Genomic DNA, 25942 nt, shown 5'->3' on the forward strand with positions numbered 1-25942 from the left:
CTTCCTCTTTACCAAACACTCCGCTACATGCCGGGGTATTTTCAAGATAATCGGATTAGATATAGACCCTGCCCACACAGGCCTCACAATATTAAGAGGTAGGGAGGGTGAGTAGTTTGTTCCCATTTTACAGATGAGGAAACTGAGGCATATACTAGTTAAATCACTTGACCAAGGTCACAAAGTAGGCCAGCAGCACAGCTAAAATTGGAACCCAAATCTCCTTCACTCCTCATCTGGTGTTCTTCGTCCATGATTTATTTGAAATTACAGGGATTATAATTTGGAGACTAGAAAGTGGTGCCGAGCCATATTTAGAATGATTTGCTAAAGGAAAAATTAAAGCTGATCCCATCAGGATACTTACATCCATCTTTTTAAAAGCAGGGAGAAGTTGATACCCTTGTACACTGCAGGGCCCAGAAGAGATATTAAGTAAACACAAACAGAACAGATTAGGATATGGGATTTCTCTGCAGATAAAGTGGCAGTGTTCCCTTTATTAGTACCAGCTGGATATTTCTCTTCACCCATACATGGCCTTCCTATTCTGGCTCCTCCAACTAACTCCTTCTTCAGCCACTTTCAGGCATTATTTTTGCCAACAATCAATCGATGGTATTTAAGGAGCGCTTACTATGTGCAGAACACTGCATTAAGTGCTATAGAGAGTACGAAACAACAGAGGTCACAGACACATTCCGAGCTCAAAACAACCTTACGGTCTAGAGGGGGAGACCGACAATATTAATAAGTGATTTATAACGTATCATTTAAAGTAAGACCCTCACCTGATTCTCCTCCTACCCAAAGCAGCCCCAGAGGTTCTATTCTAACCAGGCATTACTGTGCTTTCCCAATCTACCGTACATCCCCAAGTCCCTAGTACGGTAAGCTCAACTCTAGACTGTAAGCTCACTGTGGGCAGGGAATGTGTCTATTGTATTGTACTCTACCAAGTGCTCAGTACAGTGCTCTGCACACAGTAAGTGCTCAATAAATATGACTGAATGAATGAACAAACACCACTGATTGATTGTAACCACTGCTACCTGGCTGGGACTGGAAGCGATAGAAGACAGAACAAAAGTGGAGGACAAGTGCACTGTCACTTCCACTTCGCCCTGTAGTTTTATTTTTTCCTGCTTTCCCTTTCTCTGGGCTCTGACATTTCTGCCTCCAACACCTAAGAAAGGAGTAGGCTGGAGGGAGATTTGGGGGTGGGGGAGGGGGTCTCTAACCAGTATGTGGTTTGGACCTCCTTTGAAATCTTTCTTCCTAAAGAAGATTTGTACAAGTTGTGTCTGCCTAAAGCTAGGAGTTGCGTGAGGATTTACTTTAAAGAATTGTTACACTTTTACTATTATAATTGGTCCCTTCTCCTCCTTTGCCCCTTTATTTTATGAGCCCCATTTTAGGCAGGAAATATGACAAAAATCAATGTCCACGTACCCTTTCCAATGCTCAGTACACCCGCCTGGCATCATGGGGGTGGTCATACCGTTAACTTCGCTCTCAGGTTTTCAAGTTGATTAACCTTGCTAGTCCAACCTGCCCTATGAATTTGGACTAGAAGATGAACATCTACACTGTAATAATAATAATGTTGGTATTTGTTAAGCGCTTACTATGTGCCGAGCACTGTTCTAAGCACTAGGGTAGACACAGGGGAATCAGGTTGTCCCATGTGGGGCTCACAGTCTTAATCCCCATTTTACAGATGAGGTAACTGAGGGACCGAGAAGTTAAGTGACTTGCTCAAAGTCACACAGCTGGCAAGTGGCCGAGCTGGGATTTGAACGCATGACTTCTGACTCCAAAGCCCGGGCTCTTTCCACTGAGCCACGCTGCTTCTCGACTGTAAGCTCGTTGCGGGCAGAGAATGTGTTTGTTAACTGTTATACTGTCCTCTCCCAAGCGCCTTGTACAGCGCTTTGCACACAGTAAGCGCTCAGTAAATACGATTAAATGAATGAATGAATGAACGTCACCTCCTGCCCCGCCGTCAGTGTACTGCTGTCTCCATTACCCCAAGCTGAGGCCTTTGCAGAGTAATAAGGGGCTGAGCAAGGGGTCACTGGAGAAGGACCTGGGATTGGAATTGGAGCTGGGGCCCAGGACAAACGGTCACCTTTGCCCTACCCCAGACCCACAGAGTGCCCCACAGGTCCACACAAACCCCACCTACTGTACTCTCCTGACCACTTAGTACAGTGCTTGGCACTCAGTAAGTATCACCGGGTGAGCCAACAGCCCTTAAGCCTTTGGAGGTAAGGCATGTGCTGCCATTCCTCTCCCCTGCTACTGGCTCTGCTTGAGCCCATCACCTCTAGCCCTGGACAGCGGGGACTTCTGTGGGACCAAGTCTGCATGGACAGGTGAGGAAAAGGGAAGGAGGCTGGCAGGGCCTACAGCTCTTGACTTAGAACTGACTCCTTTCCATCTCTGCCGGAAGAGTACTTGATTTGCTTTGAATGGATTAAATGAACAAAGTACATTTTACTTTTCTATTATGAATGGAAACTCCTGACCAACCCCATGGGGTACTTGAACATTAATGGGGAAAGAAGTGATGCTATGGGAGAGAAGCAGCATGGCCTAATGGACAGAGCCCAGGCCTGGGAATCAGAGTGGCTGGGTTCTAATCCTTGCTCTGCCACTTACCTTGGACAAGTCACCTAACTTCCCTCTGCCTCAGTTCCCTCTTCTGTAAAATGGGGATCTGATACCTGATGTCCTTCCTACTTCGACTGTGGACTCCCCTTACGACTTGATTATTCTGTACCCATCCCAGCACTTAGAACAGCACTTGACACATAAGTGCTTAAACTATTATTAATATTTTATTTCCTAAGAGCTAGCATTTATTTTTAACACAAAGAGATATCGGTATACTTTAAAAAAAAATACATCAACATCAAAGATGAAGAGACTTGCCTTCGCATTCACTCAACTCCAACAGGTTCTGGCTATAATCAGCCCAAAGGAACCAGTTGCATTAGATTTGCTATGGCAGGTTTATTGCTGAAGCTGGGCCAAGATGGGAAAGTTTTACAATCATATGCCTGGACAGGCCTAAGCAAATGACGCAGTTTGGCCCTGAATGCATGCTGGGGTAGGAGGGGGAGGGACAGTTGTCCCTATACTGTGCAGGGATTGGTGGAGGGTGAAGGGTGCGCTTTGGACTCGTGTGAAACCCAGGGAGGCGGGGAAAGAGAAATGAAAGGAACAAGTTACAAGAGAAACATCAACCACTCAATCATTGGTTTTTACTGAGTGCTTACTGTGCGCAGAGCACCGTACTAACACTTAGGAGAGCACCATACATTAGAGATGGTAGACATGTTTTTTTGCCCACGACGACCTTACAGTCTAGAGGGGAAGACAGACATTAATGTAAATAAATGGAAGAGTGAGTGATTTTCCCCTCTGTTTTTCTTGACTTTTCTCACTTTCCCATACTATATTGTGTTTCTTCTCCTCTCATTCCTCACCACTCCTTGGGAGTCTTTCCCTTTGCAAGAGGAATGAGGAGGAGGTTGCTAGTTCTGATTAGTGCATGGAAACTCCAATTATATGTATTTCCCTACTGTTTCCTCCCTAGGCATCATGGCCCAATGGAAACAGCACTGGCTTGAGAGCCAGAGGACCTAGGTTTTAATCCCAGATTTGTCAATTGCTTGCTGTGTGACTTCACTGTGCCCCAGTTTCCTCAATTTTAAAACGGGGATTTAATAGGAGAAGCAGTGTGGCTCAGTGGAAAGAGCCTGGGCTTCGGAGTCAGAGGTCATGAGTTCGACTCCCGGCTCTGCCACTTGTCAGCTGTGTGACTGTGGGCAAGTCACTTAACTTCTCTGTGCCTCAGTTCCCTCATCTGTAAAATAGGGATTAAAAGTGTGTGAGCCCTAAGTGGGACAACCTGATTAGCCTGTATCTCCCCCAGCGCTTAGAACAGTGCTCGGCACCTAGTAAGCGCTTAACAAATACCAACATTATTATTACTTGTTCTACTTCCTAATTAGACTGTGAGCCCCATGTGGGACAGGGACTGTGCCCAAACTGATTAACTTATATCTACACCACTGCTTGACACATAGTAAGTGCTTAAAAAAATACAATGATAATAACACTGCTCAATCCTGGAGAATTCTCTTAGTAGTAAAAGAGGAAGGTTGTTAGGACAAAGGAATGAGAAACAACACATCCCTTTTCACTTAGACACAGCTAACTACTGCATATCTATCTGTATTTCTGAACTTTAATTGGTATAAACCAACCTCCCACCCAAATTAAAGGTATCTCTTATCTGAAATAGATTCACAAGTTCAATCTAGGACATTTTGGACACTAGAGATTTTGTAATAGTCATGTTACAAGTCTGTAACATGGTGAAAACATCAAAAATATTGCTGCAGCCTGGAAACATGCTTTAAGTTCAATATCTGTTTTGAAATCAATACATAAAAGCTGGTATTTTTATACCTGTGTGGATCTTCTGGACTGTCTTGCTTGTCTAGATCTTGCTTTTCTTTGGGATTCTGATTCTTCATCTCGAACAGGAGTGAGGTATGATCTACAGCATTAAATAGCATTTGCTAATCAGGGTCACATTGTTCATGAAAATAGTCAGAGAAAATAACATTTGGAACACTGAATGACTATGTCAGACATTAAGCAAGTTCCTGCTATGAAGACTGTGATAGAAAAATCTTCAAAAATTAGCAGTACACACTGTGAATTTTAACATTAAAGAATTGATCCATAATGATATTTTTGAAAGCAGAAACAACAAAAATTCTAAGTTGTACTTGGTGAAAATAAAGGAAAAATGTACGGCATCTTCTTTTTGTGCTTGAAATAGCCTCCATGGCTTTTTTTTTTTTGGTTTGGTTTGGTTTATTTTACACCAGGGTCAAGTTAGGGAAACACCTCAAAAACCTTGCCAAAACACAGGTTCTTAAACCAAAATTTTACTTCAGAATTTGTGGTGCCACGTGCAATATTTATGGGGAGGGTTATTTTAGTTTACTTTATACTAAATTTACCTGAAAGCTACCTATTACTGGAGATTTAAGAATCGACTGTGATGCCATTTTCAGGTGAAATACTTATACTTCAAAAATAATTTTCATTAAACCCTTTCAAGGCTGCCATGCAAATCACTATATACTAAGAGTTACACTACAAAGACGGACAGAAGTTTCAAAGTCTCGTTTGGAGTTGCTATGGATTGCAGATATATTTTTAAAAGATGTATTCTTCTAGCCAAAGGATTTTTCAATAAGGAAGTTTGTATTCTTAGAAAAGGAAAAAAAGGAAAACCCATAATCAGATAGGGCTTTTTAAAAAAACTGAGGAAAATAGTATGGTTATCCTTGGCATCCTTTGTAATAGCCACAAAGAGATGGAAAAAATGAACACCGACAGTTTTACTGGGAATATCTGTGAGGTGGATGGGAGTGGAGAAAGAAAAAAAATTTCTTGACATTTGGCTAAAACGTTTAAAATGGACTCTACTTTTAATAATGTAGCATAAATTCTGTGTTTCTGAGCAGCTATGTGAAACTAGATTCTGATTCAATCTCCCTTCTTTTTAATTAACTGACTTTTGATTATTCTAATTAATCAGAGGAAACAGTGACTTAAATAAATCATACTGTCCCTGTACTTTGCTTGCTTCTCTGAAACCTATCAGTGATTACTAGCAGCTCACGAGGAAATAAATCATTGATTAGAAACCTATTTTGAGAAATAAGTGCATTTTAAATATGCACGAGAGGTTCCCTTTGCTATGGGAACAAGGCCAACAACCGTTTCCATATGAATTCTGTCACCGTGTGAAATGGAGTTCTTAGGGGAGGCTCGGTCTATAGTTTTCACATCCAGCTATGTTCTCAATTCTTCCAGGGTGTTCTATAATTGGAGTAGATCCATATCACTGAATGACAACATGTGCTACAGAAGAAATGGCATGGATTTTTTAAATCCCAGATGGTTGATGCATCCCTAATATTACGGGGTAGGGCAGAGGACCATGAAAAAGACTCTAAAACTATTTCTGCACAGTCTTCTGTGGCTGTTGTGGGAAAAAGCTGGGTTACCAACCAGAAAGCCAGAGGGAGAAGGGACCTGTGCACCAGTCCAGAAGCAACTAGTCGCTGATTGTATGTCAATTAAACTCTTCTGACCACTGGGGATACAGCCTAGTAAAGCTGAGAAAATCTGCCATCTTGTTTTTACAGAATCTGGAGGCCATGAAAAAAGTTACCAGCAAGCCTTACTTATCTATGCCAATGCTGGACTACAAAGACCCTTCAAAGGTGTGGGTGGATTTTATTTAGAAAATGAAATTGACCCTTCTCGCCAAAAAGATCAATCTTCTAAATACAAATAATTCAGGCAAGGTCATTACTGATATCAATGTCAATGAAAAAACTGATCAAATCAATCCTAACTGATGCATTCTGTCTAGAGCAATACAAATTAGGATATAAACCAATCAACCCACCTGCCCCCGCAAAAAAAAAAAAACAAACCCTTCACCACTCACTATCTTTGATGATTGGAAACTGAGCTCTCTTTCTATTGGATGTTGGGATTGGAAAGTATGTGCGGAAAAGATAACGGAACATGAGAAGTGGCAAAGGAGGAGCTATGTGGAGCATGAGTGGTATTGTAGCATCCTTCTTCTCTTCTACAGGAATGAAACGGCCCTGGAAACCCAGGAGCACGTGGAAAGCGAAGGCATCTATAATATCCTTCATAACTCACAAACTTCTGCAAATCTACTCTGGTCTAATATAAAAAAGGAATCAAAACAACAATGTAGACGGTGCATAATGTGATTTAATAATACACCCAGGCACGTGAGTGTGACTGATAGTGAGTCTGTGGGGGCTTTTTTTTTTTGTAAGATTGCTGTTTTTGAAAAACTTAGAATTTACACCTTTAATGTGTTTGTATTATGGATTAATTCTCAAAAAAGGTTTTCATATGGCATCAGTATTGTATTTTGGATTCATTTTCAAAAAAAAAAAAAAGCTTTTGTACGACATCAGGATAGTCTAATTTAGTTAGCGACAAGGGAAAAAGCTACCACAGAACAATTTACTCAAAACTGCAAACTAAGTCACACGAAACAGAACGAACACTAGGAATATTGCAGACATCATTAAACAATATAAGACAAACGAGGTACCTATTGTGGAGACAGAAAACTTCTAAATGGCAACCCACTAATCACTTACTAGGATCTGTTTTGTCCTGCTATACTCTAAATAATAACTGTTTTAAATTCAATTTTGCTCCTGATCAATTGACGGTATTTACTGAGCGCTTACTGTGTACAGAGTACTGAACTAAGCGCTTGGTGGTCATTTCTTTCTCTAAAACAAGCGGAAACCAAGTTTTTGAATGAAATCATTCAAGTGACTGTGACCAGAAATGAAGATTTGGGTTTTCTTTAAATGGCAGATTAATGTACACGCTGGATGCAGGGAAAGATATTATTTTAGATACTTGGAATCTCTGAGCAACAAGCACCAAACCTTCAGTTTGGGTCATGTTAATCATGCTAATTATGTTCCAATTAGATTTGTGAAGGTCTAATTCTCATAGCATTGACTTATTCTTTTTATTTTTGACCAAGTTATTGTCAGAACCAATACTAATATTTTCGTAGTACAGACTACAAAGTACATAATGAGAAGAAATCATTTCATAGTCCCTACCTCTCCAAAAAATTTCTATTTCTTTAAATTTATCTTTTTGAAGGAAAAAAATCTCAAATTTCAAATAATCACCAAACCAACAATTACATTATAGAAGACCGGATGGATATTTGAATACACCATCCATTCGAAATAAAACAAATTTTTTCAAATCAAGAAAAAGTCAAAAACAGGGCCTTATGGATCGACCGACTCCCTATTTTGCAATCAAATCCAGTCAAAAGGATGAGTGATTACCCTGATTCGTCTTCATGAAAAGTCCCAGATGCCTTAACGAGGGAGCCTAATGGCGAATATAATGCTTTTGGGTTTCAGAAAATGTACTGCTATGGATCGTTCCGTTTTGTTTTGAAAAGTCTGCAGCCTTTAACCGGGACAACTTTCCGAATATTGGAGTTGGAATGGACCTCCTGAAATGTGGCGGGTGGCTCGCAACCCTATATGTCAACGAAGATTTTCCCCCGTAGCGACTTGTACCGACAAACAGTACCGTGTTACGTGGATGTACTTGTCCAGTTACGATGCTGAGGTAGATTTGATTGCTCTTAGACATGATCGAAAAAACAACAACAACAAAAAAAAAACTTTACGGTCCGGCAAGGTATGCCAGCATTGCTCTCCGGACCTTTTACACACCTGCGTCTCTCCCTGACCTCTGATGTTGCGGACACAGTGCCAGCAGTAGTCATGGATGTGGTAGAAGCCGCGGCATTTACAACAGTTGGCGCAACAGGAAGGGTCGCTGCCGTAGGAACACTGTCCTTTTCTTTGTCAGAACTATCCTCAGCCCACAAACGATTTGAGGTACTATAGTATCACAAGCAGCAACACAAAAAGAGAAAAGGAAACAGCTAAACAATGAAAGCACTCTCTAAACAGCGATCACATGTGACTCCAGGGATGGATTTTTTTAAAAAGCAAAATGAGAAATCTCTCAGCTACGAACCGGCGAGCTCAGCTGGAGCTAACCGACAAGGTTAAATTCACATTTTTAAAGTTCTAATTGTTGAAGAACAAGTCAGGATTGGAGACATGCAGAGTAGTCGACAATTTTGGTCATCGGATTTCATTGGTGAAGAGGTCTAATAAGTTTCAATGAGGTAAATGAAAAAATCCAGAGCCCCATGACCTACTAAACAAAAATGCATGCACATACATAAGCACACAGTAGACTGGAACACAAAATGCATCCAGGCACTTACCTGCTTTGTGTGCCAGCTGTAGAAGAACCCGTTGTAATCTTTGTGGTAGTGCTTGTGCTGGAAAGCAGGCTTTTCTGAAGCCCGGCAGCAGAGGTAACTGTTGGTGTTGATGTGGTGCTTGGAACACTAGAACTAATCAAATCATCTTGTCTTCTACCAAAGGAGCAACTGAAGAAGAGAGTCATGTCTATATAGGGGGTGTCTGTCGGGGAATACTCGGGTTTATGCCTACACACTGCACAAATTCACGTGGTAAAGAATCAGCAGGGTCGCTACGGAAGATTGTGTTCCTAAACAGACCACCAACTCCAGCACCAAGAGTTCCATCTACTACTTGCCTCTTTATTACTGTACTTTCCCAAGTGCTTAGTACAGTGCTCTGCACACAGTAAGCGCTCAAATACGACCGGATGAATAAATGCACTTGCCGGTCTAGAGGACTTCACACCGACCAAGCTAATTTTTGGAGGTGACCCACCAGGTGGGTGTGAAGAGAGGCTTGGGTCAGCAGCTGCCCCGGAAAGTCTAAGTTCAGTAAGGCCCAAGGGAGCCAAGTTGGTTGGTGGGGGCGAATCACTGGGGTTACAATCAACAATTCAGGGGCAGGAAGAGGTTTCCACGGTCCTAGCTTGACTTTCAGTCCATCCACACTTGACAGGGCTGGAACCACCCTAGCTTCAGACCAGAGGAAGTCCCCTCGAGACTAAGGATGTTAGGTACGACATCCTTAATCATTAGGATGACGGCAGGGTGGGCAACCATCAGTGGCCTGTTCTTGTTCTTCCTGACGTGTAACCTACTAACGGATCTGCATGGATCAAGGCGTTTTTTTTTTTTAATGGATTTTTCCAGCAGAAAATTCCTAGTGACCCAAATCAGCACAGAGCAAACTGAAACCTATTGGCTAGTGCACCGTGTAGACAGCGGCAACATTGTGGAGACACGAATGACTAGTTAAACCCTTGCTCCCATCCTGGGAACCTGATATCAACCCATTTGCCAGCTTAACCAAAAAGGACCCGAAGTTTTTCGAGCACCTAGCTGCTTTCCCCACTCTGTCATCCTGCGGAGGCTAATGAATGTGTCTGTTGTTTCACTACTCACCCATGTGCTTAGTACAGTGCTTTGCACACAGTAAGCATTCAATAAATACGATTGGTTGAATGAATGAATAACGGCAAGCTGTAGCTATCGATAGGGCGGTCTCCTGGGCCAACTGAAAAGTCTTTTAGAGAATTCCAACAACCCCAAATCCCAGCCTTTAATACTGAAACCAATAGCTTCACAGTAGACTGCGCATATTATGAAAAAATGTCTGGCGGCCTTGAGAAAAGAGAAGCTAGATTTGGCTGCCCAGTTGAAACATGTGGATTTGTTTTTTCTTTTTATCCTTTCCGAAAACCTGGCCTTGAGCTGTGCAAAACTCAATACAAATTTACAAATATGTTACATACACTGAAATGACTATACCAAGGAAAACAATTTAGAACTGCTGGGATCTAAGGGGATGTCGTCGTCGTTTTTTTAACCCAAATATTTCTGAAGGTTTATCTCTCTACCCCTAGTGAGGCATGGTCTAGGACATTGAATATCTTAACAGTATTCTATTAAGTCCAAGTCAATACCATGGCTTACTTAGCTTTTTTTTTTTTTTAGCTATTTAGAGAGTCTTTCAATCTGTGTGGTCAAGAATTTAAGAATATCTGTTCCTGAGTAGCTAGATGATTATTATTGTGCTACTTTAATTACACAGTACATTCCAATGTTCATCCCCACATAGTTTAGACAAGAATGTAACAGATATAGTTAGGAAAAAATAGAAAGGAACATTTGTGAATATGTAATAAATTTGAAGCTGAAGATTTGTTTGAATGAATATTCAAGAATTTCCCTTTAAACTGGTCACAAAAGTGACATTTAAACCCATGTCACTGAGAATGCACAAAAGGACTAATTCCTTGTGGTGTCTAATTAGACCCCAGTAAAAATATCTGTAGCTTAAAAGTTACCATATTCAAAAGTTTTTAGATACTATACATATTAAGTCTACATGTGAGATATTTAAGAGATAGGAAATCATTACCTTTTATAATATGATCCTAATCCTTCATTAATTGAGCTATTTTTCTTGCTGTCGTCTTCCCATTTTCTTCTTGTGTAGGAGCTACTTGTTCGTAAAGCAGAAGAGGAGTCTCTGTAAAACCATCACATTAGTTTGCATTGTGGAGAAGAGAAAATAAATCTATCTGGTTGGTGGAGGGTGGTTAAATACCAACAGAAACTGCTTCTGGTGCCACTGATGTCAAAGTTGTCTATGCCTAGACTGTTCCCCCTCCTGCAACTTTACAGCAGTAGAAAAATAATCTCCACAATATAAAAGCGAGCCTTACAAAAAGGACTGATGTTCATTTCGCAATTTACATTTTGGCGTTTGATTAGAGCCCAGCTAATAGTGCAATGGTGAAATTTGGCAAGGACAGGAAAGTTAGAAGGCAAATATTAAGAGCTATGGGAGAATCTGCTCAACAGAGAAACTCAATTAAAGCCAAACTACAGCTCTCTTTTTTTCATAGAAGTGGAAGCTAAAGGTGAAAGTGCAAGCCCATCTGATTAGCGCTTTTACAATTCCCTAAACCGTAAATGAAAATGATGATCGTAAGAAATATATTTAAGCATTTTGTTTGATGCTCTGGCATGCTACATTTTACACAGGTCTCAAATGCTACTCGGTAAATGCCTTTGGCAAAAATGAAGTGTATTACACACAACAGGCCTTTAGGAATCATTAATAATTCATTATTAGAACAGCATTCACACAGAAATTTTAAAAATCTTCAATTTGATCAAAAATTTAATCATTAATATTTAGGGAGAAGTAAATGTATGGTTAAATTCTGCCCTTTCAGTGTTCCATAATTATTAATAACAATGTGTAATTCCAACTAAGTGCAAATTCCAAGCAAACTCGATTTCGCATTGAAGGGCACCTGTTTTCCTTCTCTTCAATGTCAGATGTACTGGCTAAGCGTCTTGGTATTGTAGGTGCAACATATGCAAGTCTAGTTCCTTTACTATCTTTCTCCTGCAAGACAGGAAAAAAAATTCAGAGATGCTTTGTTGGTAACCACAAAACTGCTAAAAGTAGAATACAAGTTCATTCAACAATCCACAAATGCACTGCCCTCTGTTCGCTTTATATCACTTTCCAGGTGGCTCTAGTCCAGCTCAACTGTAAAATTAAAGGCAATTAAAGCTGCAAATACTGTACTGTTCAGAGGAACCTCTTGCTTTAGCTTTCAACCCCTCTTTTCAATTATCAGCTAAGTGCCTGATCCTTGTTCAGAAATGTCTTGTTTGTATTAACTGAGTCCTTTCCTTTTCAAGTTAGGGGGTTGGAATATTTTATGCAAGAAAATAACAGTTGGGTGATTCAAAGAATCAGAGTTCTTTTCCATCCCCAAACCTCTGTGGCTCAGTGGAAAGAGCCTGGGCTTCGGAGTCAGGGGTCATGGGTTCGACTCCCGGCTCTGCCACTTGTCAGCTGTGTGACTGTGGGCAAGTCACTTAACTTCTCTGTGCCTCAGTTCCCTCATCTGTAAAATGGGGATTAAGACTGTGAGCCCCACGTGGGACAACCTGATTCCCCTGTGTCAAACCCAGCGCTTAGAACAGTGCTCTGCACATAGTAAGCGCTTAACAAATACCAACATTATTAAACATCTCGTTTGTGAAAGATCTAGTTCAGTTCTCTGCAGGGAACACAGACAAATACTATAAGGATAAACTTCTCCCTCATTCCGGGCCTCGGATACCAGGGGCATATCAAAATTACCTTTTCTTTGTTATCTAGGGAAGAAGAAAGTCTGGGACTTGAAGCTGACCGCATAACACCTGCAGAGTCCTTGTCTTTCTGAGCTTCTTTTGCGGCTGTAATTTCAGCAAGTGCTCCGTAACTGCCAGTCTTTCTAAGGCCTAACCTCCAAGAAGCAGGGGACTCATCTTTTCTCTCCTCCTCTTTGGGGGAAACCTTGGTTGTGGAGGTTGGAAACTGTTTAAAAAAAAAAAGTGAAACACAGGTAAGAGCCTGCCCCCCTGAAATCAGGATGTGATACACTCAGTATGTAGTAGCATTAAAGTTTTAGTGAACATACTCTTGAGAGAAAAATAAATACTGTCCACGGAGGTTAATGACTTCAATACCATCTACAACTGGGAAGACATCAAAATATTCTTCAAGAAGTTAAAAATCAGGAAACACACTCCAAACCTTATATTGCACACAGTGAAATAAAGATGCAAATGAAAGCTAAATTTAAACCACATAAAATGGCCACACAGTCAAAGTTATTTCCGAGATGTAGGAATTTTAACACCATGCAACTGTGGCCCCAACATCTTGATTAAACTGGTTACGTTTCACCTTAAAACCAAGACTTATGCACACAAATGCCTCACCAGAGATTTTTCACCCTTACTGGGCACAAGTGCAATGCCAGTTTTGCGCAAGCCCTGCCTCCAGGATGCAGGATCTACCGCTTCCGTCAAAGTCATGATAGAAGCAATGAAATCATACTAAAGCCAATTAAGACAAGACATGTAGAGAGGGAACATTGACACAATGAAAACAGAAGAGGGAAGTTAAGAAAAAAAATTCCAAAGCTAAAAAATTAACCATTTGATTATATATGTTTACAAAAGTTTTGGGAGCTGTAGCTATTTTTCAAAAATCTTTACAATCAATTCTAACTGGGGAAAAAAACCAACACTCCGAGCAAACTTGATGCAAGTGAATTTGGTTTCCAAAACAGTGGAGGCATAAAGACAAAGTCGTGCTAGGGATGTTTACTGCATAAAGTTAGGAATGGTTATGACAATCCACTATACTTAATTATCAAAAGTGGATAGATTTTTTGGTTTTTAGTCAAGTTATTTATAGGAGTAGACTCATTCCTTGTTCAAATTTCATCTGACCAGTTTACTGTATATATTCCCTGTACAATGCACTTATCACAAAAAAAGATTTTCCAAAATAGATTAACGTGTACTGATTTTTAGAATTAGTCCTTAAAAACAATAAACGTGAAGCTTGAAGCTGTTTACCCCAACATGAACAGTTCCCTACTTCTGGTAATTGAAACTTCTAACACATAATCAAAGAATTCAACCTCAAATAAATATCCCACAATGTTAGTAATTCCCAAACTCTTAGACATAATGGATTTAGCTAGAACAGGTTCTTAATGATGTATTTATGACATACTACCTAACCTAATTGATGAGTGTTTTCTTGCAATGAATTTTTTCCTAAAAGTGTGAAATATGTTTTTCTATGATTAGTACCCATCTGTGGAGGTATTCTTATGGTAGATTCTGAACCACTTCAATTGGCTAAGAATAATTGAGAATAATGATTAGAACTACAGGGGGGAAACCAAGAAAACTCCAAATTTACACGGTTACATTGGGTAGCAGGGATGGACCAGTGGACTCTGCTCTCCTGGTGCCAGCTCACTCACTCACTGGGTCCTCATCTCATCCATCTCACGGCCTTCCTCTTTCCCACATCCTCCCCGTAGCCTGGAACTCCCTTGCCCCCACTCCATATATGCCAGACCACCACCACTCTCTCTACCTTCAAAACACTAGTAAGGTAACTCCTCCTCCAAGAGGCCTTCCCCGATTAAGCTCTTTTTCCCTGGCCTGCTCTCCTTTCTGCGACAACTACGTAGAAGGATCTGTGACCTTTGGGTATTTGATATTCGCCCCCTTTCCCCAACCAATCCCACGGCCTAAGTAGTATAATGGGTTAGCTGTTCCTTAACCTTCTACACCTCTTCTTCCTTTTTACTCTTCTACTTTTATATTCCTATGCCACTATATATTCAGGCATTTTCTATTTTAGTCTGAAAAACTCATTGGACAGATAGGATTTTTAAGATTAAGCCTCTGACCCTGGTATGAACTGGGCCTGAGTCCTCTGCAGCTCCAGACTCTGGAAGGCAGAAGGGCTATTTTTATTCCACCTCCTTCCTGGAATCTAGGACCGCCTAAGCACCAGGAAATGCAGAGTTCCATTTCTAACCGTGGGAGGAGTGGAGGAAGACCCAGTCACGCATCCTCTATCTCCGGTGCCGCCTCAGATTCGTGGGGAGTCGGTGAGCTAAAAAAAGAGCTAAACTTCTACCTAATGCCTGGGTTTCTGTGGCAGCATCTGAATCCTGTTTCCCATCTGAAGGTGAGTTCAAGGAAACTGCTTCCAGGCTGGATTTGTTGTCTGTGCCAAAGCCAGCCAGTGGCAACATGCACCTCTCTGAGAAGAAAGCCGAACAAGACATATTTCCGGCTCTTGCTAAGATGCGCTCCTCGAAAATGTGGAATTGTGTGAAAATGTGGAATTGTGTGAAAATGTGGAATTGTGTGAAAATGTGGAATTGTGTGAACTGTCATATTATGAGATATCACTCCTACAGAGTTAGGTGCAATGTATTAGTTTCCTGTTCTTGGCATGCCAACCAAGCCTACAGGCTATTAAAAAGGTCACCATAACTCCTTCCCCTCCTCCTTTCCTTGGGACATCCAAGATCCCTGCATACCCCCAAACACATCTCCTCTTCATCTGCACACTCGACAAACTGGGAACGCACGCTGCCGCCAATTTTGCAGAAGGGGGTAGGCAAATTTTTCAGGGTCCCAGCTGGCACCTCACCCCCTATCCCAAGCGGCAGTCTACCAGTTCAAATGAACCTGTTCCCATTCCCTTTTCCTCTTCCCTCTCCCTGCAAGTAGCCCTGTCCCTACTGTGAGCTCCCTCCCTTTCAGCATTTGTTGCTTTAGCCCAAGGACTTTTCCAGTGGCTTAGGAATGGAAAGCTGTAATGAGACAGAAATTCCTCGGCAAGCAACCACTCCCTCCTCTCAACCCAGCAGCAAAAAAAAAGGGGGGGGGAAGGGGGGGGGGAGAGAAGCCTTAGCTTGGCTGCATTTACTGATTGGGAAGCAGGGGACACGGGAGCATTTCCACGGATTTCTTTCACTTTGGCCAAAGGCAGGACAGAATCAGCACCGAAGAAATAAGACTCCTGTCCCTCCCATTACTGTTCAATCTGTGCTTCCTGTCTCCAAAACAAGGCAGAGATCCCAGCCTGCAATTTACTAATTTGAAAGCAGTGAGCTAGAGGTGGGGAGAGGGGGAATTAGTTAGGAGGGAACTGCCTTCTCTGCAGCGATGGGGAGTGATGCCAGGTGGGACTCAAGGATCCTGGGCAACACCGGTAATTAGTGCATGACAAAGTAATAACAGTGTTATGTGTTAGGAGCTTCCTATGTGACAAGCAATGTACATAGCACTGGAGTAGATATGATATAATCAGGTCAGTCACCTTCCCAGGACCTCACGGGGCTTACAGTCTAAACAGGAGGGAGAACAGGTATTTAATCCGCCTTTTACAGATGAAGAGGCACACCCAGAGAAATTAAGTGATTTATCCTAGGTCATCCAAGTGGCAGAGCCAGGATCATTCATTCAATCACATTTACTGAGAGCATACTGTGTGCAAAGCACTGTACTAAATTCTTGGGAGAGGTCAATACAACAACAAACAGAACATTCCTGCCCCACTCGAGCTCACAGTGTAGAGGATCAGAATCCAGGTCCTCTGACTCCCAGACCTTGTTTTTCATTTTTCTATTTTGTTTTCTGTATTGCTCTTTTATTCTTGTATTTATTAAGTGATCTTACATAAGTCACCTCATTTTGGCCCTCACATCAACTTTATGAGGTAGGGGGTAAGGCAGGTACTACTCTTGCCATTTTGCGATTGAGGAAGCTGAGCTCCAGATACATAAAATGACTTTCCCACAGTCACACAGCAGGCCAGTGGTGGAATGTGGACCAGACCCTAGGTCCTCCAGCCTTCTAAACTGATGCTCTTCCACTGTCCCCTGCTGCCTCCCCAAGAGGAGCCTGTGCTCTTTCCACTCCCATATGCTGCTTCCCACTACTTCTGGATTTTAAGTACAGTGGTCATTCCTTCATTCAATCATTTATTGAGCACTTACTTTGTGCAGAGCTCGGTACTAGGTGCTTGGGAGAGTACAGTACAACCATTCAAAACTGAGGGAATGGCTAGACTGCTCTAAATCTAATACCTGCTATATATTTTCTTAGTAAAAAATCCTACAGCACTCCACTTTGGTGGTTTTGTACTTCAGCGGGCCGTGCACCACCGGAAAATGAATGTGGAAAATTGAGAAAGTACATTTCAGTTCTTAAAATTGAAACATATCTCATCTATCTCGCCACTGGCCCCTTTCCCACATCCTCCTACTAGTCTGGAACTCCCTCTTCCTCCATATATGCAAGACCACCACGCTCTCCATCTTCAAAGCTCATTGTGGGGAGGGAGAGTGTCTGTTATATTGTTATATACTCTACTCTCCCAAGCGCTTAGTACAGTGCTCTTCACAGAATAAGCACTTGGTGAATATGATTAAGGTCACATCTCCAAGAGACCCTCTCTGCTTAAATCCTCTTTTCCCTGATTATTTCTCCCTTCTGCACTGCCTACGCATTTGGATCCGTGACCTCTGGACATTTGATATTCACCCCATCCCCAACCCCAGAGCACTTATGTACCTATCTTTAAATTATATATTATAAATTACTTATTTATATTAATGTCTGTCTGCCCTTCTACACTGTCTGGTTGTTATGGGCAAGGAATGTGTTTGCTAATTCTGTCATACCACACTCTCACAACACTTAGTACAGTGCTGTGCACACAGTAAGCACTCAATAAGTATCAAATGACTGACAGAACAGCTTTCTTTGTTTTCATCTTAGTTTGGAGGAGCATTTACTTACATTTTCAATTTTTATTGTGGGTTTATTCATTTGCCAAAGGATTCAGAATTTTGATATATTTTAAATCTTTTCTAAAACATGAAAATTCAACATTTCAAAAGCCATTTTAAAAGTCAAGTGAAGTATCTACCAAAGATGTGATTTTTCTAGACACCATTAAAATGAAAATGATGGATACAGGTTTAAATAATTACACTGGTCAGTACAAAAAAAATCCGTACTAAAAATACTTCCCCTCAAAAAAATCCAATATCTCATGAATTTTAAAGATTTAGTCCATGCTGTTGTAGAAAAGCCTAGTGGAAAGAACACAGGCATGAGAGTCAGAGGACCTGGGTTCCAATCCCAGCAGTTGATGTGACACAGAGGAAAGAGAGTGGAAAGTGGCTTGGGAGGCAGAGGTTGTGGATTCTAATCCTGGCTCTGCCACTGATCAGCTGTGTGACTTTGGGCAAGTCACTTGACTTCTCTGTGCCTCAGTTACCTCATCTGTAAAATGGGGATTAAGACAGTGAGCCCCACATGGGACAACCTGATTATCTTGTATCTACCCCAGCACTTAGAATAGTGTTTGGCACACAGTAAGTGCTAACAAGTGCCATCATTATTATTATTATTTTCTGGGCCACAGTTATCTCATGTGTAAAATGAAGACTAAGACTGTGAACCTAGGTGGGACAGAGACTGTGCGCAACCTGATTAATCTGGATCCAGCCAAGCACTTAGTTCAGTGCCTGGCACGTAGAAAGTGCTTAACTAGAAAAAATAAATTCTAGTTATTTAAAATTGCAAGATTTTTCATTTAATTTTAGGAAACTAGTCAACTAACCTTAATCAACTACCCAGAATAGTCTTTAGATCCTTATGCCAATGCTCTGTTTTTCAACTGAAAGCCGAAGGTTATGGGATTGTGAAAACTGAAACTAGACACACCATAACTCTCAGAATTTTCCAGGGTAGGGCAAGTGGATATTTTTCCCAGTTGAGATATGCTGCAGTAGTCTCTTTAGGAGGACATGGATCTGGGAATAAGTCAATAGGTCGGGGGGTGGGGGGGAGCGGTGGTGAAAAAGACCATGCACCCCCGCCCCCCCCCCGCCCCCCCCCCTCCGCAAATGATATACTCCTATTCAGAAGAGAGAGGCACAGAAAGGTCAAGCTGGACTCAAAAATGGTAAACAAGAAAGTCATCATCCCAGAGACAGAGAATGACAGATTACAGACCCAGGCAGTAAACTACAGACTACAACAAAGAGAGCGAGAGATCTAGACACAAAGGGGATGATAACGTCAAACTAAGGCAGAAAGGGAGAGTAGGAGATGTAAGAAAGGAAGCAGAAGCACAAAGAGATAGTGAAAGACAAAAGCAAAAGCAGTGGCAAAAACCCAGATACAAAGTGACACACAGTGATCCAGAAACAGAGAAAGACACACATGGTCACACTAAAATACACAAATATAAAGAGATGAAGATGAAGATCAAGAAATGGAGGGAGAGAAGAGAGAAAGAAGATGACACAAAGCTTGCTGGTTGGGATATAGTTACAGTTTGCTAGAAATGCCAGAAAAAATGTCACAGAAGGGGTAAACAACAATTCACAAGCTAGACATTCAATCAAAGTAAAAATCATTGCCTCTCTAATATTTTTTGAAATATTAAACAGATATTTCAGTGGAAAGGAAAAAAAATTGACAAAAGTTTCCAAAAAGGTAATACTGAAAGAGTTGAATCGTCAAATTATTATGGTACTAATATTAAGTGCTTACTATGAGCCAAGCACTGTTCTAGCCAATGGGATTGACACAAGATAATCAGGTTGGACACAATCCCCGTCCCACATGGGGTTTGCAGTCTTAATCCCCATTTTACAGATTAGGTAAGTGAGGCACAGAAAAATTGACTTGCCCAAGGTCACAGTGCAGACAAGTGGCGTTTCAGGATTAGAACTCATGACCTTCTGACTACCAGATCCGTGCTCTACCCACTATGCCATGTTGCTTCTCTAATCAGTTTCATAGCCATTTTCTTTAAAGCCTTCTCAAATTTTCTCACAATTTCCTTTTGAGTAGCTACACCTAAGTAGATTGGAGATTTTAATTTTTCAAGATTTTATTTTCACTCCTATAAGAACTAAATTATATTTGGGATATGCTTTGTGGGTGTGCCTGCTCAAACCAGAGTCATCCAGCTGAGTATAAAACAGTATATTTTACAAATACGGAACACAATGGACAGAGGCTGCATCACTAAAACATAGTTCTTTTTTACTCTTCTATCAATCACTGCACTAAATTCATCCCTAAACAGAAACTAATTTGACTTTCTCAAGATCATAGAAAAGCCTTTTCACAGTTGAGTTAGAGTGGTTTATTCAAGGATATTTTCACCTCTGAGACATTTCCTCTAAATAGAACATGTCACATTCAAAATACCCAAGTAGAGCAATCCTGTGATGGTGTCTTTGAGTGAACAGCAAGACTCTATTATAAGAAATTCAAAGAGCTAAATAATATATACACCCAAAAAGTGTGATCGTAGACCAATTCCTTTTACTAGAAATAGGCTGTGTTTGATGGTTTTATAAAGTCAAAGACTTCTATTTTAGTATTTTTTAGAATCTGTATATAATTGGCTAGTGCACACTGCTTAAAAGCTGTGCTCGTGAGCATGTTGTGAACAAAATCTCAGTGGGGACCATGTACATGCAGCAGAGGGCGGAATGTGACTTGAGTTTCCATCATCACTGTTATTCTGGACACGGGGGTGGGTGAAGAACGAGGGACTGGTGTGGCATCATGATTTATTTTTAGTGATTTTTTTTAAAAAAACTACGAAGCCCCAAACCCACACAATCAAAACAATCTAAATTCATAATATCCCAAGTCAGATGCATCTTCTGAACTAACTTGTCGTCTAAGAACACTTTTCTCTCACCATTCGGAGCAGCGGTGTCTTCTGAGCACCTTCAGTGAGCGAGCACTGATTCTTCAAAGGGAAAATTAGACATGCTCCAGCTTCTATCCCATTCTTACATTATGAAGAGACTCTTTACTGTAGGCCAGTTAACTAGCTCAGATTTTACGGATTCTATTACAGTAAGGAAATGAATGTTCTTAATTTTGGAAACATTAAGAATCTGCCTGGGTTCTGGAGTTTCAAGTTGGTAGTCTTTAAGAACCACTTCGGGGCTTTCATCTTTTTTTTGTCCCCTCTCTGCCCCCAATACCAAAAGCCAGATGGAAAAAAAGGAGTCTTTCAACTCCACCCATTTATTGGGTTTTACTGGGGGGTTTTTGTAGGTGAAAATTTATGGACAATATTTTTCTTTGAGCTTGTCCACTTTGCTCTCATAAACTTGAACATCTTTAGTATGTAAAATTGTTGGTGGAAGTGGTGTAAAATTAAAGAAAAGGAATTCTGATTAAAAGGGGGACCCTGTCCTTTTGAAACAAAACAAAACCCAATAAATTTCAAGCTTTAAAAATACCCTAGCCATATCAGGTGTTTTTTTTTAAAATTTTACATGCTAAGCACTTAATATGTGTCACAGTTTGCTCTAAGCACTGGGATAGTCCGAGTTAATTAGGTTGGACACAGTCCCTGTCCCACATGGGGCTCTCAGTCTAAATAGGAGTAAGAACAGGGATGCCCATTTTATAGTTGAGGAAACTGAGGCACAGAGAAGTTCAGTGATTTGATCAATTGCAAGCAACTATCAGAGCCAGGATTAGAATCCATGTCCTTTGACTCACAGGGCCATGCTCTCTCCAACAGCCCACAATGCTTTCTCAGTTCATTCATTCATTCATTCATTCAATAGTATTTATTGAGCGTTTACTGTGTGCAGAGGACTGTACTAAGCACTTGGAAAATACAATTCAGCAACATATAGTTTCAAAGAGGACACCGGCTCCCATTAGGCAAGAGGATCCTCTGCCTCCTAAAACTGGTATAAAATGGTAGACAGAAGGGTTGTTGACCTGCTCCTCTTTCCATTGGCCACACCCTCCACCTGCGCCTCGGACCCCAATCCCTCTCACCTTATTAAAACCATCGCCCCTGCCCTCCTCCCTTCCTTAACTTCTATTTTTAACCACTCAATCTCCAATGGTTCCTTCCCCTCTGCCTTCAAACATGCCCACGTCTCGCCCATCCTAAAAAAACCCGCTCTTGACCCCACTTCCCCCTCCAGTTATCGCCCTATCTCCCTACTACCCTTCCTTTCCAAAATCCTAGAACGAGTCGCCTACAATCGCGGCTTAGAATTCCTTAACTCATTTAAAGACTGTGGCAGCCAAATGAAAAGAAGAAGGGAATGTATTTCTTTCTGTTTGCAGAGAAATGGAAAAGCTAGTTCTAAGACTTGCATTATAGTAACTGTCAAGTAGATAACTGTAGTCCCTTTCCCTTTAATAAGTAATAATAATAATTATGGTATTTCTTAAGCACTTACTATGTGCCAAGAACTTTTCTAAGCACTGGGACAGATGCAAGGTCAGCAGGCTGTCCCACGTGGGGCTCACAGTCTTAATCCCCATTTTACAGATGAGGTAACTGAGGGACAGAGAAGCTAAGTGACTTGCCCAAAAAGTCACACAGCTGACAAATGGCAGAGCCGGGATTAGAACCCATGACCACTGACTCCCAAGCCCATGCTCTTTCCACTAAGCCAAGCTGCTTCTCATAGCTGCATTGTTTTAATGATTGCCAAGAGGTTGTTAGGTTCCGAAGGACTGCTCCAGTCAGCTTCATTGACTCTTTCCTCTCTAACTCCATTCCTCTCTTGCCAAAGTCTCTGAAATGGTGAGTTGTGAGACGGCAGGCTGGTAATCCATTGATCGATCAATTGCACTGAGTGCTTACTGTGTGCGGAGCATTGTACTAAGCGCCCGGGAGAGTACAGTATAACAGACACTTTCCCTGCCCATGCAAGCTTACAGTCTAGAGAACGAGTTTACAGGCTAGGAGGTAAAGTGTCTTTTCTTTCTACAGTACGGAGTATTAGTAGGATAAGCAGTGAAAAATCATACACTTCAGAATCTAGCTCTGAAGAATCTAACGTCTAATATGCAGCCTCAAACTGGGAATTCCTTGAGTCGATAATGCCCCACCCAAGTACTGTATTAATGATGCTTAAAAACTAAATACGTTACTACTCTGACTGATGAGACACAAAATATTTTTTTTTTTTTATAAAGGGTGATGATATATGAACTTGATTCAGTGTTCCTGAATTCCAGACATTTTAATCAAAATTAACATGTTACAAAGACTTATGTACTTTTAAAATAAATTCATTTTGTTGAACAATCCACGGTACCCTCTGAGTGCTTAGTCCATGCCAAGCACTGTATTAAGCATCTGGGAGAGGACAACTAGTCAGAAGACATGGTCTCTGCTCTCAGGAGCTTAAACTTTAGTGGAGAAGTTTAAATCCATTTCAAAATGTATAAAAAGTTAGATACTATCATACGATACAGCTGACCAATAAAAGGCTAGATTTCTATTCTGACTTACCTTTTTAATAGGTGACGTGGGTGTCGCCTGTCCAGTGGGAATGGAAGGTGCCGTCACGGCAACCGAAGCAGTCTGGGTACTGGAGCTATTGGCATTTGGAGCCGATGCTGTAGGTTTGCTCTTATCTAGAATGAGAGAACATTTTTGACATTAAGACTCGGGGGGAATCAACTTAACTAGCTTAATTAAGCATTTGTTATCATGGGTTTCCATTTTTGCTTGTACTGGGAAGAATAGGGGTGTCACCTTGATTTAAAAAAATCATACTACAAAACCAAACATGCGCTGACAAAACCCAATGCGCATAATACTACTTAACCCGGCCATTTGGCACAGGTGTCCGCTGCACCGGGGCAATCGCCCCTTAAGTGTTCTGAGTTGGGCCCCCAGATTTGCTCATCTCAGGTCTCTGACAAGAGCTGAAAGTTTCCAGTCACAACTGAAAAGACCCAAATGGTTGCTTTGTGGCCTACCACCACTTGGAAGCCTGCCTTCTCCCATCCTCATTTCCAATCTTGACCCCATCCCATTTTTCTGAAAGATTGTTCTACGATCCTCTCCATTCCTCAAAAATCTCCAGTGGATGCCCATTCGACTCTGCATTACACCGAAACTCCTGAATCCTGGTTTTCAGGCATTTTATCACCTTTCTTTCTCTAATTATCAATCCAAAGTCAAAAGTCAGTCAATCAATGGTATTGAACTGAGTGCTGTGTACAGAGCACTGTACTAAGCGACTGGGAGAATACAACAGAATTGGTAGACACGTTCTGCCCAAGGAGCTTACAGTCTAAACCCCAATTTATACCCTCTCCACATAAACATCCTTCTGTGTGTGGTTCTCGACTCTCTCACCTCTACGACCCACACCCTTCCTCCTTCTTAGATCTCCCTCCTCCTCCACCTTTGCCTCCGACCCCATCCCTTTGCACCTTATTAAATAAAATCCTTGCTCTTCCCTTCTTCTCTACTTGACTATCGTCTTTAACCACTCACTTTCCATGAGCTTCTTCCTCTCTGCTTTCAAATATGGCCATGTAGTCCTTATCCTAAAAAAAAAACATGCTCCCATGGCCCTATTCCACACCAAGTACCGCCCCATCTCCCTCCTACCATTCTCTCTGATCACTCCTTCTCGGTTTCTTTCGCAGGCTCCTCTTCTAATACCCAATCCCTAAATATGGGGTCCCTCAAGGCTCAGTTCTGAGTCCCCTTCTAATCTCTGTCTACTCCCGGTTCCCTGGAGAACTTATTCGCTCCCATGGTTTCACCTACACTTCCTACATGGATGATTCCCAAATCTACATTTCCAGTCCTGATCTTTCTCCTCCTCTGCAGTTTCATACTTCCTCCTGTCCATTTCTCCCACTAGACTAAGAGCCTTAAGGACGGGGACCATGAATACTAACTCTACTGTTCTCTCCTGGACACTGAGTACAGTGCTCTCTGCCCCTAGTAAGCACTTAATAAATAACAATGATTAACTGATAGATGGATTAGCTAGCCCACAGTTCTACCCATTTTCTAAGCTCTTCCAAAACCCCATTCCCTCCAGGAGACTTTCCCCAACTAATTTTTCTTCCCCATAAGACCTGCTTCCCTATCTTTTCTGCATTTTTACACTACCTTAGCTTCTTTGCACTCAACTTCTTGTCACACTTGGCACATACTGATCTATAAAATCTATTATTAGAACATTTCTTGCACAGCCCTTAGTCAGTGCTCTGCACACAGTAGACACTCAAACACTAATAATAATTAAAAAATAATGAAAATCTCCCCAAAGACTTCCCAAAGTTTTTCACAAAGATGCCACACTTCACTATTTTCTTAGTCTTTCTCATTTTCTTCCCTCTTGACTCCCACCTTTTTTTGATCAACAAGTCCCACAGTTTAGTTGGGAATCCGCTGAAGCAGGACTAAAAAGAAAAATAAGTATGCATATACGAGTTAGAATTTTCCTTGGGAAATTTTTTATGTGGTCTAATATGCTAAAACCAGATAAAAAGAGTTCCACAAAACATTTAAAAGTGAAGGAAACACTAACTTTGACTAGAGTTTTGCTGAATGTTTTAAATAGTAACCCCAAGGAAAGGATGATTATATTGTTTTAGAAGATAGTTTCAGCAAAATAGTTATTTCAGGTTGAGCAGGCATGTTGAAAAGTCACTTTATGATGAACAAGAATAAGGGAAACACAAGGTTTAGAGCTTACAAAACTGAAGCTCTACTGGGAAAAGTCCTGCTCTTTCTAGCTTGCCAAATAAAGTATGACAAAGCCGTGTTGATGTAAAAAAAAAACCACACACAGCGTTTACATAGATTAATTCTTGTGTCAGAGTCAAATTTTCCTGGCACAACTGACTACCAGCAACAGGAAGAACAAAATGATCCCATCTGAGAAGTGAAGGAAAATGTAATGTTGCTGAATAAGAAAGTGAACCCAGAGAAACTAAAAGAAAGCAGGCACTTTGTGTAACTTAATGTGCTTACGTCCTTTTAAGATGTTACTTAAGATAAAGTTTGTTAATAAATAAAATCATTTACAGATGCTTCTATGCCAATTCACATAATTATTAAATATATTAAACCTGGTTTTGGAACGTGGCACTTCTTACTGGGCACGAAAA

The 25942-nt window shown here is 41.1% G+C and overlaps 1 protein-coding gene across 10 annotated transcripts in view; it reads right to left on the reverse strand.

Annotated features, from left to right (window-relative positions):
• PPP1R12A (protein phosphatase 1 regulatory subunit 12A) overlaps positions 1 to 25942 on the reverse strand; it is a 142320-nt gene that overhangs the window by 24654 nt on the left and 91724 nt on the right. For 3 of the 10 annotated variants that reach the window (XM_029078479.2, XM_029078477.2, XM_029078484.2), the window contains exons 9-16: positions 23313 to 23437; positions 13388 to 13504; positions 12765 to 12980; positions 11920 to 12014; positions 11016 to 11126; positions 8933 to 9100; positions 8367 to 8537; positions 4483 to 4573 (exon numbers count right to left, since the gene is read on the reverse strand). In XM_029078479.2, the coding sequence (XP_028934312.1) occupies positions 4483 to 4573; positions 8367 to 8537; positions 8933 to 9100; positions 11016 to 11126; positions 11920 to 12014; positions 12765 to 12980; positions 13388 to 13504; positions 23313 to 23437 (1094 nt within the window). The remainder of the gene's footprint in view (positions 1 to 4482; positions 4574 to 8366; positions 8538 to 8932; positions 9101 to 11015; positions 11127 to 11919; positions 12015 to 12764; positions 12981 to 13387; positions 13505 to 23312; positions 23438 to 25942) is intronic. The other 7 variants (XM_029078480.2, XM_029078483.2, XM_029078478.2 and 4 more) reach the window with 6 other exon arrangements.

This window comes from Ornithorhynchus anatinus, chromosome 14 (genome assembly GCF_004115215.2).
Source record: "Ornithorhynchus anatinus isolate Pmale09 chromosome 14, mOrnAna1.pri.v4, whole genome shotgun sequence".
NCBI lineage: Eukaryota > Metazoa > Chordata > Mammalia > Monotremata > Ornithorhynchidae > Ornithorhynchus > Ornithorhynchus anatinus.